Here is a 12,692-nt window from a genome sequence, read left to right as displayed (position 1 = left end):
GAAAAAAGACCGATTATGGGCATTATTTCTAATACCGGGTGCCGTCATCCATAATTCACGACATCAAAACGGCAAGGTCGCAGTTACACCCTAAACTCAACTGGAAAACTTTTGATCTCCATGCAGGAACATGATGAAAATCGGAGCTGCTTGAGTGTCAGATGCATAACGGCTCGGGTAACCGCTGACATTCCCATATGCTACCCTGGAACTATCCGAATGCTCGAATAAAGGCTCGATGTCTTCCGCGAGATTGCTATGTTAATTGAGACTCTAGCTATCGATGTTACAGATATCCATCTCTGGGGGGAAATGAATATACAGAATCGGGTACGGCGACGGTACAGCCTTAGTGTCGCATCATCAATGGATAATTGCGAGGTGTCTCGTAGATCATGCTCACTTTTCCATAGTCTAAAACATTATGGAACCACTTTGGAATGCTTATATTGAGCAAACGAAAATCCAAGGCCGCCACAAGGAGAACAAAATCCCAAACTCTTATGGATAGGTAATGACCTTCAACTTGACGACGAAGGATGGTAAGTTTCTAAACGGTTTTGAATATGATCTTGCACTCGTTAATTCGCATTGGCTTCTATTCTATTTGCTTAGGAAGATGATACTAATATTCATTATTATCACTAAAGATGATTGATCGGTCTATTAGCGCGCAGGATCGTATCCTTAGAATTTGACTGTTTTTAGAGTCATGTAGATCGCTGGAGCTATGCAATCTAATAATCTGGGATAAACTTGTAGATTATATCTATTTCTCCGCCAAATGGTATGTAAAAGGTATTCGTTGCACAGATTGACATTTCTATCAAGAAAGATTGAATTCTCCCTATAACCGATTCTTGGTATAGTTGTTGATGTGCATGAACGCTGGCCAGCGTATATCTTCAGCAGCGTTCGTAACGATAGTGGAAACTTATAAATATTTCTTGTTGCGAGCAGGGAATTGTCAATTGGACATTGATCAAGGCATCATACGCTTAGCAATTAGGATCCTTTTTCGATATATGCAAGATCTTTGACCGGATTCTAAGAAAGAAGACGTCTGTTACTCGTCATTGCCTTAATCCCTCTTGCAGCAAATGCAAACCTTGACTCTTCCTACAGTCTAAAATATCCCGAAATCTATGCACAACGAGACGATTACTCCTTGATACAAGTCTCAAGAAATGCTTATTTTAATTGCTATAAGTCTAACATGGCATTTGTAGGCGCTCTAACTAGTCTGCGAGAAATCGCCAATGCATGAAGTTCCTGTTTCTAGATTTCCTTTCCAGACAGAGTCTCCATCCGGCATACCATGCAGCTTCTTACCCAGTATTTGCTTTAATTAGCTATACTCCAAATGCTACATCGGATTATCTTTTGATTTGTCTCTTCTCTAACATATTTGATCGAAAGCCTTGAACTAGATCGTAAGCGACCATGTCTGTTCAACAATACAATGCCCTGGTGACGGACTTGCATCGAACAGGTGGTCTTGGCTTTCGCGTGTGGAAGCGAGCGTTTCCTTTCTTGGCATCCGACCCCAGACACTCAGAGACCGAGAATGGATGCAGAGAATGACAGTACTTTAACCTTCTTTCCTCCCCTTTCAGGGCAGCACAATGGCGGCACGCTTCACGTTAGCGAGCAGCATCACAGATAGAATAGAAGTCTTCTCGGCATACATCTCGACGTTCTCAAAACGCTCGCTGTCTTTGCTACTACTGTTCACAGTTACTATTTCTGTGTGCTTCCTCTTCTCATCACATTCGCCCAACTTCTTGTCTACCACGCCTGATGGTTTCCGATTCGCATACAACGAAACGCATTTACTATCACTGGGAAGATACGATTGCGCCAGCTGTAAGCAGCCGGACATCAAAGGTTTAACTCGCCAGCAGATCTGGGAAGCATGCCTGGATCCCGGAGTGGTCCCGGAATATTACCTTACCATAGTACTGGTCGCACGCGCTGGAGACAACGAACAGTACCATCGTGTACAAAATGCTATAGACAGTGCTTACGCTATGGCTGAAAAGACAAAGACGCTGACTGAACTACTATTTGTTGAGTGGAACCCCAAACCGGGCAGACGCCGCTTGCGTGAAATGTACAGGTAAGGAGTTGGCAGCGTATTGAAGGCGACAGACTATACTGAAATAGGATATTTAGGTACCGTCGTTCCGAATTTTTGACATATCGCATTATCACGATTCCTCCGCGCCTGCATCAGCTTTTACAAGGTTCTTCTGACGTGCATGAATACGAGGCCAGAAACATCGGTATCCGCTTTGCACGAGGCGAGTTCGTAGTTACGGCTAATCCTGGTTCGATATGGACTTCCATTGATGTATCAAACTACGCATATCTGACGTATTGGTTTATATATTAGAAAATATCTGGTCCCAGAATATGCACAATGCCATCGTGTCACGATCGTGGAGGAAAAAGGTATTCTATACCCAAAACAGGTATGTTAAAAGAGAAAGAACTAGCTTTATATGGATGCTTACCGAACAACTCTTGTCCAGCCGAACTGCGAACGGGGTACTCGAAAAGTTTGCTACAGATCAGCAGATTATAGACGCATGCCCTTACAATTCGTTTGAACTGAATTCATTTGCCTTGCCATCCTCAGTCAAATTGGAATTGGATAACTATGAGAGCTTGACCAAGGATTCCAGAGACTTTATCCTAGCACACCGTGACACTTGGAGGATGGTTCATGGATTCCGAGAAGCCAGAGCACAGACATGGATAGATAAGGAATTATTACTCACAGCTGCTTGGACCTTGGATATTCCCATCACACATACTCAGGAGACATTGACATGCCGTCAGCAAGATTCCCCGGCGAACCCACCTGATCGCGAGGAGGATAGAGAAGGTGTTCATCCTGCAAAGATGCTGGACAAGGAAGAGAAGCACATGAATACGAAAGGTCAATGGGCATTACAACATTTGGATATATGGAAGCATGGCGTGCAATGCGAAGTTTTCCGAGGAGGACTCGGCGTGTAATATATCTTTATCTTGTGTTTTCTTGTAACAAACCAAAGAAAAGGCTTTATTGTATTGTATCTGCATTTACGTGATAACAGTGGGTTCAGTGCGACCAGTGAACTTTGTCAATTGCGAAACGTTGAGTGCAACGTCGATGAGAGATTTCAATGCCTTTTGGGTATCCATCGTATACTCTGATGCATTGTTTGAATACTTCTCGACGTAAAGACGTACAGTGGCTCCCTGTGATCCTGTTCCTGAGAGACGAATAACGATGCGAGAACCATCAGAGAAGATGATGCGAATGCCTTGTTTCTTTGATTCGCTGCCATCGATGGGGTCTTTGTAGGCGAAATCGTCGGCTTGCGAGACGGTAAATTCACCCAATTGTTTGCCAACCAATTCCTTCTTCTCGATCATTTCCCTCAACCGAGCAACCATCTCATCTGCACCGTTTCCATCGACTTCTTCGTAGTCGTATCTTGATATCGAATGTTCAGCATAAGCAATTACAATAAAAATGTTGGTATTTTACCTGGAGAAGAAGTTACGACCGTAAGTTTGATAGTGCATTTGCAAGATATCCTGGACGCCGGAACCAGGTTTTGTCTTGTTAACGTACGCCAAAATACTCAACCAAGCTAAACCATTGCTTGAGTAACTTGCTACAGGAATTCGTATACACAAAGCTTACCCAATACAGCCCAAAGACCATCCTTTTCGCGCACATGGTCTGAACCGGTACCGAATGACTCTTCACCGCAGATAGAGCAACGTCCTGCATCCATGAGATTACCAAAGAATTTCCAGCCTGTGGGTACTTCGAAAGATTCGATGCCTTTCTTCTTTGCAACGAGATCCAAGGCCTGAGATGTAGGCATACTGCGGGCTAATCCAGCTACGCCTTCCTTGGCAAAATAGGGTATAGCACTGTCAGCATAGTGAGCAATGATGGCTACACTGTCGCTGGGGGTGACAAAGGCATTCTTGCCAATAATCATATTGCGGTCACCATCGCCATCTGATGCAGCGCCAAAATCATAGCCTTCCTTGTTAACACGCTCAACAAGGCTACGAGCATATGTTAAGTTTGGATCCGGATGCTACCATTCAATGTAAGCCAAAAAGACCTAGACAGTGCAGATTCAAATTATACAGCATACCTCGCCGCCAAAGTCCGGGAGAGGTTTGTAGCGCATGACGCTTGATTCGGGCAATCCGAGCTCCTCCACAAACAAACGGTAGCCATATGGTCCAGTAACTAGCGACGATAATTTAGCAAACTGTTCACGATTCTGGTCTTTCGAGGGATCGTCTGTCCGATTTACCTCCGTTCATGCCATCAAACAGCATTTTGAAATCCTTGTTACTTTGGAAGAACTCTTTGATACTGGCAAAATCGAAGATGGATTTCATCAACTGCACGTAGTCTTCGACGCTATCGATAACAAGAACAGACATATCCCCAATTGTGTGACTTCCTAATTCAGCAAAGTCAACCTGGCCCCAAAGATAGTTGAGCACTATTTTCAATACATTCAAGCTTTAACGAGCTTACATTCGGGACGTTGGCGATTTTGATCTCTGAGATAGTCTTTGTCAACTCGTAAATTTTGTTCGTAATGTTCTCAGGCGCAGGACCACCGTTGGAGACATTGTATTTGATACCAAAATCGTATTCTGGACCGCCTGGGTTGTGCGACGCAGTGAGTAGAATACCTCCGGTTGCCTTGTATTTACGAATAAGGTTCGAAGCTGCAGGTGTCGACAGAATACCATTGCGTCCAACGATCAGCTTGGATACCTAGCATATCATGCCATGTCGGACATCATTCTTTTTACTTATTCTGAAACAACAGAACTTACACCAGCAGCGGCACTGAGCTTGACTATAATCTGCAACACTTCATCGAGGTAGTAACGGCCATCACCACCGACAACGAGGGTAGCACCTTTTGCAGGAATGGCGTTCAAGATTGCTTGCACAAAGTTCTCGGTGTAGTTTTCCTGTTGGAAGACCTTGACCCTCTTGCGCAGACCAGAGGTACCAGGCTTTTGGCCCTCGTAAGGCTTCGTTGGGATATTATCAATCTGAATAGTGCTGATATCAACCATGGTCAATAGAAAAGAGGGAATCCTGCGAAAGGAAAAGGCTGGCAATATTCCGGGCGCACGCGTCGTTACTTTCGGAGTTAGTCCCGATCGTCGTCGTTGGGACTCGCCAACTTTTGAAAGTTCATCGTTCGAGAACATTCATGAAATTTAGAGTATACAGGGCTCTTAAACAATCAAACAATAATAAAAGCACCTATAAACTTTTGACAAGTCATCTTTGTACTGAGAAATAAGCAAACTGATATCAACTATCTTGCGTTGTTTTGTCCCGTGGAGCATGATCTATTATGTAAGCGACTCGGGTCTTGTACACGGAAACAGCATGGACCGACGCTGATTATTACAACGGAAATCCTCATTGATTAACATTATTTTCATGTAAGGATCAGTTTATTGAAATCTCGTAGAATAAGAATCGAAGAAAGAAATCCGTTGATCCATGGATGGAGCCAGTAGCATTTGGCAGATCGACAAGCCCTGTTGCCTTCGCGTTCTTACCCCGATATATATCACCGTCATTATTTAGGCCGATCGAAAGATGCAGTAAACGGGACTGAATCTCAGATTCTGGCAGGCGCTTGACAAACGTCATCTTCTAAGAAAAATGGAAACAATACGTCCGGAGATTTTCGTCACAAGGAGATAGTGTAATTACCAAAGAAAACCATCCTGAAATCGAAGTTATTCATCAGCGAACGAATTAGACAGGACTATACGCTTTGCAAGCTTACAGTAGCCTGTTAAAGCTGGTATTTGCCGCTCATGTTTCCGAGAATTTAGTGCATATTCGACGATGCAAGTCAGTCGCGGTCAAATCTGCAGGAACTCGGTGTCCATCTGCTGGGTAGATAGACGTTACAACGTGGAACTTTTATTGGTCTCATTATAGATTGATGACATCCAATGGATACGTTCACGTTGTTTTTGAGCTCTATTAAATACTTCATCTAGGGTTTATATCCAATGGATGCGAGCCTAAGGGAAGCTGGGCAGTGTTTGAATGTTTGCAGAACAAATTTTTAAATGACGACATAGGATGTATAACTGTTGTCGATGTTGCCCCAATATCAGTGTATTTATTTGCTCTGAAGTTAGCAAGTCTATTTTATGCGTGCATTATCGCTCGAAGGATTCATATATTAACATGACATGCATACTGATTGGCAAATGCTTTTTGCAGGATTAGATTTACGCTCTCAATAAAACCTATTCCGTTCATTGGCTTCTTTATTCATTTTAATATAGATTTCAGAACAAAGTTATATGCCGGGATGCTATTATGGGGAAAAAGCCGAAAGAGAATATGTATTGTTAACTTGGATGAGTACCATGTACTCTATGTGTTACTATCCCAAATGCTATCGCTGCCAAAAATTTCGAAGCTGCTTAACCCAACATGTTTTAGATCTGCCGAAAATGTTAAGACTTAATGGTGCACTGCATGTTGTCCTTGCCCGGTTCTTCCTCGCCATCTCTACTTCTCCAGTTATCCGCTCATCTTCTACGGGGTTTTGGCCATGTGACATATTCCTCCTTGCAAGTGCATATCAATCTACTCTAGGAACTCTCTGTATCTAGAAGCATCCTTTCGTTCCGGGCATGACACCAAAATGCCCGCAGTGCCCCTCCTAAAATGTACTTTGTGTACATTGTCTACCTGTCCGTGTCTGCCCTGCTCAGGCACGGTGCCTGGCTCCCGCATTGAGCGGAAAAACAATAAACTTGTTTCAAGACGTCGCTGATATACAATGACTGCAATAGCTTCGTCTCCCTTTCGAGAATAAAACATAATTTCACAAAACTCACATGTTCCCATTCTCCTAATTTACTACGTTTTCTTCATAACGGTAGCCTATGTCACAGCTATTACGTAGTAAGAATAATGTAGAGAGCAATATGCTATTTTGACGATGATATGAAATAAAATATTACATTTATTTGTATGATGGAAGCAAATATAGCAATTCATAAGTCAATATCTGACTCACCGCTATTGTCACTTAGTGGCACTGAATGTTTTCGGCAAGGCAAAGATAGAACATTTGGTAATACTATTGTTTATGAGCCGATTCTGCATTCATCGTTTCGTTTCATAATTGCTGCTGGTTAGTATGATATTGCTGTTTTGTCCGGTATCGGGGAAACTGAAAAATCGCCGAGAGTAATTGATATCTTTACAGTGCTAATGTGCTTGGCTGTGTAGCATCTTGCAAAGCTGCCAACTCCTTCCGTGGTTGTTACAAGTGCGACCGTCGATAGCCATCCCAGCACAAACACAAGATGCTTCGTGACGATTCTGACTTTTGATTGGAAGAACTGGGCGCAAAGTACGAAGGAGCAAAATGCCCAGGCTGCGAAGGAATGGACAGAAGCATTGGATAACAAGTCGAGACTTACTATCGAACAAAGTACGGGAACACGATGGTCGCAAGTTCACCGTTTGTCATATTTCAACCTGTTGTGACCCATTGTTGATCCAATGCACAACTTTTTCACTGGCACTGCCGAGAGAATGGTACGAACCTGGATGGAAACGGAGGACCCCCCCCTGGCTCTGGCCCACTGCTCACCAAGACCCATCTTGATGAAATGGAGCAAGAGCTTGATACCACCATGATATCACCTGGATATACCATCTCTCGCCGAAATATTGCCTCCCGTTTCTCTGGGATGTTTTCCGACGAATTGCGCACCTGAACAGTTGCACTCTCGCCGGTTCTATTGAAGGGCAAGCTGCATAGCAAGCATTTATCCGATTGGATGAATTTCGTGGAAGCTGCAAGGATCCTCTGCAAGCCATGTGTCCACTTGTACGGCAAGAGTTTGTTACTCCAAACATGCACCTACACGGGCACTTGCAAGATACCGTGCTTGATTTTGGCCCCTGTTATGCATAGTGGCTTTTCAGCTTTGAACGCTACAACGGAATAATCAACCACATCGATACCAACCAGAAGGATCGCTTCGAGCTTACCTCTATGAAGCATTTTCTCAAGGATGTCTTTGGAGCGGACCACACGTCAGATACCCTGTACCAATATACCAAGAGCCCAACGGCTATGAAGATCGCAAGATTGATATACCCGACCATATTCCCACAACATGAATACACCCAAGGCTCGACCGGTACAGTATACGATTACGCCTCGTTTTGCGATGTCGCCGATCTTGATACTTTCCTGCAGCAGGCACGCACTTGGCCATCGGCTGGGAGCCTTTGCCTCCGTGCTCATACTCACTCAAGATGGGCAAGCTCATATACATGGCCAACGAACGTTACCCTTTCCTCGTCGACTACTACAACGAAGTCTACAAAGAGCAGTTCGTTGCAAGAGAAGTGATACCGCAGGTGCAACGACGGTCACAAATAGAATCCAGAAGATGACAACCATCGAGATCCTCGGGCAGACTTTCATATCCGATGCGTCTCGGCATTACCGCGCAAGTCCTTTCGTCTCTGTTGTCTGCTCACATAACCAAGACCGCTTCCTTCGTCCTGCGCACGTCTTATATTATTTCAAGCACATCTTCGCTTTCGTACAATACTACCAGCCAAGCCAGCATCATTGGGGCAGATACGAAGCAATCGACGTATCAATATACAATATGCAGCCTGCACCGCTTTCCAAGGCTTGCATCGTCCCGGTCCACCGTTTATATTCCACAGTGGGTGTATTCCCACTTAAAATCGATAATTGCGCTGCCTTCGTTTTCCTTCCTCGCAAGGTCCAAGCTGCTTGCTAAAATAAAAACTTTAATAATAATAAAAAACAACAAACCAAAGAAGGTTCATATACAAGCAATATCAAGTAAAATGTATACGCGTTGAAAATGGAATAAACTGTGTGCAATGGCGACGATAGTAAAATTGTCGAAGTTGGAGAATGAGAAGAGAAACTTTCAAAGAGCGGAGGTGGACTTTGAATTGCATGATTGGTCAGTGCATGGTAGGTCTCTTGAGGGTGGAATACCTGAAAAGTGGTGAGGAGTTTGGAAGTTGTTAAAAAAAGAAGCAAGGTAAAATTATTGGAACCTGGTAAAATCTTGGTAGTGCTTGGTAAACTCCGAAATTTTACCAAGGTAAAATCCTAACCCGCAGAGCAATAATTTAGTCACGTGATTTTTACATGCTATGTTAAAAGTCAGAAGTTTTATTTTCATGTCGCGTGTAAGGTTCAATGCGTTTACAAAGTTTCCGTCTTCGCAAAGACTTCTCAAACAACGCAAACTGCCCGCAGGCTAAAGGATGTACGTAAGAAAGCGTGTGCTTATACTTCTTTTCTGGCCTAATGTTTATATATCTAGACTAAAAGATGGGCTAAGTGGAAAGACAGCACGCTAAACGATCGAAAGGGTATGTTAGTCTAATAACTTGCATAGTGACACGACACTAAAGATTGATAATAGGTTACACGATCGGAATTCAACATAAAAGGAAAAGATCAAAATGAAAGGCGGGGTAAGTTATACACTCTTTCTCAAAATCAATGTCGCTCTGAGCCAATTCCGAAGTCGCAAGTTGACAAAAACAAAAGTCGTATGTACCCAGAATATCTTTGCGCTCGATGACAAATCAAATATCGTATCCACAGAAAAGGATGTCGCACAAGGCTTGGCAGACCCATCCTTATATAAAGACGTCAGCTTTGTGAATCCTGAGATCTACTTTCATCTCTATATCATTACATTTCAAAATGAGCAATCAATTTTTTTTACGAAGATGGACAGGGTCATGTTGTTGATGAGTGTGGCTGTCCTGAACCTATGGACTATATCGTTGATGAGGAAGTGTACGCAATTGAAACCGTTAGTTCTCACACGGAATATTTACGTAATACATCTTGCCAACACAACTCTGAGTCTGTTGCTATGCATGTCGCCAAGTCAAATAATACAGACATTCGTATGGATGAAGTAGAACCTAAGCGTGCCTATATGACCTACACATACCAAGATAAAGTAAGGTTTTTCAAACTGATGTTTGAGAGGGTTTTGAGTGCGTCAGCTGCTGCAAAGCAGTTAGGAATTCTTGTTCGTTCAGCACAAAGATGGGCGTTACAATACGAAAAGGACCCTGAAAGCATTTTTAAAAAGCGTAAAAACAATGATCGTCCGCGTATTCTTCATGAAGAGCATAAGAAAGTTATCTTAGAATGCGTTGACGAGAACCCATCGATTGTCCTAGAGCAACTGATGGAACAACTGCTTCAGAGATTTCAGGGACTCAAAGTATCCAAAGCGACGCTTCATCGGTTTGTGAAGAATGAATGCAATTTGTCATTGAAAAAAGCTCGGTTTCAGCCTGTAGACAGGAATAGCGAGGCTAAGATCCAAGAACGCCTTGACTGGGTGCGTAGATGGGACATGGCCGACATCGACTTTAGAAAAAACTGTGTCTTTCTTGATGAATCTGCGTTCCATATCAACATGAAACGCAGCATGGCATGGTCCAAGAAAGGGTCATCTGCAGTGGTTACAGTGCCAAAAACAGGAGCAAGAACAACTACAATCTTGGGAGCAATCTCGGCATCAGGTATCATCAAATGCAGCTTAAGACTCCCACAGCCTCCGGCCAAGAAAAGAAAGAGGGCGGGTCATTCCGAAGTTGTAAGCAAGGGCACTATAACTGGACATTATCTCAGCTTCCTTAAGGCTACAATGGATGAAATGGATAAGTACGAGTACATGAAGGGACACCATTTGGTAATGGATAACGCTCCTATTCATAAGGCTGAGGATATCTTTAAGTATATTGAGTCTCGAGGATATCGATGTGCCTATCTACCATCATACTCGCCTGAACTCAATCCTATTGAGCAGTTTTGGTCAGTTGTCAAGAGCAAAGTAAAACGCAACAGATTCTTGGAAAGCGAGACATTGATGACACGAATCAGTGAAGCATCCAATAGCTTACGGCTAAGTGATTTCGAAGGGTTTATTTCTCATTCTTATAGATGCTTAGATAATTGTCGTAACGGAGAGCAGCTGTGATATAATCGACATATGTAATAGAAAGAAAAACAGAAACAAGCAAAAAAAAAGTGCGCAGCAGACTAACCAAGGCTAACCAAGGCTAACCACTGGTAAAGAGAGCTACAATTATGGCTGCTATAATGTTTGATCAACATCTACTTTACTCACAATTTGCTACAGCGACTCTAACCAGCTCTTCGCCTAATTCTTTGTATTCTTTGTTGTGTGTGATAAAAAATAAATATAAAAAATGATCATGTTACAGCTACAAGCATAAAGTCGTGCACACATATTCCTCTACATCAATATTGATAGATCCACTGCTTTCAATATTCAGTTCATCAGCAATCACAGTTTGTTCCTGAAGCATGGTCATCATAACAGAAAGAAGTTCAAAACCTTTATACCATTTAATCCGGTCATTGGATGATGTTGGTAGTTCGGCAGAGCGGTGCTGTTGTACAATATATTTGCCAGGGCTATCTGGATCCAGGCGGGTGGTCGAAAGTGTCAAAGTTGTACAAACAAGCTGCAGTGAAAATGTGCGGACTTTTGCAATGGTGGTCTGATCACTGCTTCCAACAACGCAATGGAGTTGTGCATGTTCTTGATGGTGTCGTTCAGCGTGTGCTCCATTTTTTCTGTTGCTGGACCACTTGAAGACTCCATTACAATTCTGTTTCGTCCGTTTTGATCATAGCCCCGACCATCAAGGTACCGAACACCTCCTTGACTCCAGCTCTCTGGTAATATATTCGATTCCACCTGCTCATCTGCTACCGTTTCACACCATTCAAAGCCAAGAAGACCGGTCTGATCACCAAGTGTTTGCAGCAACGGAACTACGCGGTCAATCCAAAATGTACGCTCGCTTTTGGATATGTATTCTGATCGGCGATTGCTCTTGTTGGCATATTCAGTCAAAACAAACTGGACGATGCGGGTAAGTTGCCTTTCAGTCAGGGAAATACTGGATGGTAATCGATATGTCCACAAAGCATAAGGAAGCTCCTCGTACGGTTGCTGCAGCACTGATTGGAGTAACTGATATACAGATGGGAATTGCTTGAGAGATTTTAGGGACTGTTGGTCGATTGCTTCTGCTTCTACAACCTTTTTCAATTTATCAGAGAGAAAGCGGTTGCCAGGCATGATTATCATAACAATATCTGAGAGCTTCAGGATCGAATCTGCTGTGAATTTTGGTAGGTTGGGAACAAATATTTCATCTGCAGCCGCGAATGTGTAAACATGGCGTTCTCCTGGAATCGAGACAATTTTATCTTTTTTGGTTGGTTCGGCTGTGTCTCCACCTTCCTCGTGGGAGCGCTTGTTCAGATGAGTAACATTGATATGCAATTCTAGCTCGATTTTCAGTTCGCAGTAGAATAGGCAAGAAGGGCAGGCATGTTGTTGTTTGATATCGTCATTCTGAGTGCCCATATCCATAGTAACAAACGTGAATAACTGGTGCTGATGTTTCTAGCACCAGTTTTACGCGACGGCAACCTAATACCATGCGATGTTTCTAGGTGGTTACGTAATTTTTGAGGCGTTGCGAATATGCGATTATGTGTGTCACGGCATGCATATAGCAA

At 43.1% G+C, this 12,692-nt stretch overlaps 6 protein-coding genes across 6 annotated transcripts; 4 read left to right on the top strand and 2 right to left on the bottom strand.

The window, feature by feature from the left end:
- Positions 1-1,625: 1,625 nt before the first annotated feature.
- Positions 1,626-3,024, top strand: VTP01DRAFT_787 (uncharacterized protein; the record flags this gene model as incomplete). The annotated part of the gene is made up of 4 exons (XM_069386928.1): positions 1,626-2,119; positions 2,176-2,330; positions 2,396-2,474; positions 2,535-3,024. 4 exons carry the CDS (start codon positions 1,626-1,628, stop codon positions 3,022-3,024), a joined length of 1,218 nt encoding a protein of 405 aa, XP_069245207.1.
- A 66-nt stretch (positions 3,025-3,090) lies between these two features.
- On the bottom strand, positions 3,091-5,121 carry VTP01DRAFT_786 (uncharacterized protein; the record flags this gene model as incomplete). Its single annotated transcript, XM_069386917.1, has 7 exons — positions 3,091-3,487; positions 3,542-3,647; positions 3,701-4,109; positions 4,170-4,267; positions 4,335-4,506; positions 4,565-4,810; positions 4,873-5,121. The coding sequence occupies 7 exons, from the start codon at positions 5,119-5,121 to the stop codon at positions 3,091-3,093; spliced, it is 1,677 nt and encodes a 558-aa protein (XP_069245206.1).
- A 2,111-nt stretch (positions 5,122-7,232) lies between these two features.
- On the top strand, positions 7,233-7,585 carry VTP01DRAFT_785 (uncharacterized protein; the record flags this gene model as incomplete). The annotated part of the gene is made up of 2 exons (XM_069386906.1): positions 7,233-7,253; positions 7,325-7,585. 2 exons carry the CDS (start codon positions 7,233-7,235, stop codon positions 7,583-7,585), a joined length of 282 nt encoding a protein of 93 aa, XP_069245205.1.
- A 15-nt stretch (positions 7,586-7,600) lies between these two features.
- Positions 7,601-8,865, top strand: VTP01DRAFT_784 (uncharacterized protein; the record flags this gene model as incomplete). Its single annotated transcript, XM_069386895.1, has 4 exons — positions 7,601-7,636; positions 8,019-8,247; positions 8,307-8,442; positions 8,493-8,865. 4 exons carry the CDS (start codon positions 7,601-7,603, stop codon positions 8,863-8,865), a joined length of 774 nt encoding a protein of 257 aa, XP_069245204.1.
- Positions 8,866-9,885: 1,020 nt separating this feature from the next.
- Positions 9,886-11,112, top strand: VTP01DRAFT_783 (uncharacterized protein; the record flags this gene model as incomplete). The annotated part of the gene is made up of 1 exon (XM_069386884.1): positions 9,886-11,112. One exon carries the CDS (start codon positions 9,886-9,888, stop codon positions 11,110-11,112), a length of 1,227 nt encoding a protein of 408 aa, XP_069245203.1.
- Positions 11,113-11,604: 492 nt separating this feature from the next.
- VTP01DRAFT_782 (uncharacterized protein) lies at positions 11,605-12,543 on the bottom strand (the record flags this gene model as incomplete). Its single annotated transcript, XM_069386873.1, has 1 exon — positions 11,605-12,543. One exon carries the CDS (start codon positions 12,541-12,543, stop codon positions 11,605-11,607), a length of 939 nt encoding a protein of 312 aa, XP_069245202.1.
- Positions 12,544-12,692: the final 149 nt, after the last annotated feature.

Source organism: Rhizomucor pusillus, assembly GCF_041956525.1.
Source record: "Rhizomucor pusillus strain CBS 183.67 unplaced genomic scaffold VTP01scaffold_1, whole genome shotgun sequence".
NCBI classification, from domain to species: Eukaryota; Fungi; Mucoromycota; class Mucoromycetes; order Mucorales; family Lichtheimiaceae; genus Rhizomucor; species Rhizomucor pusillus.
Note: the sequence above shows the minus strand (reverse complement) of the source record. Positions and strands in the feature narration are given on the sequence as shown.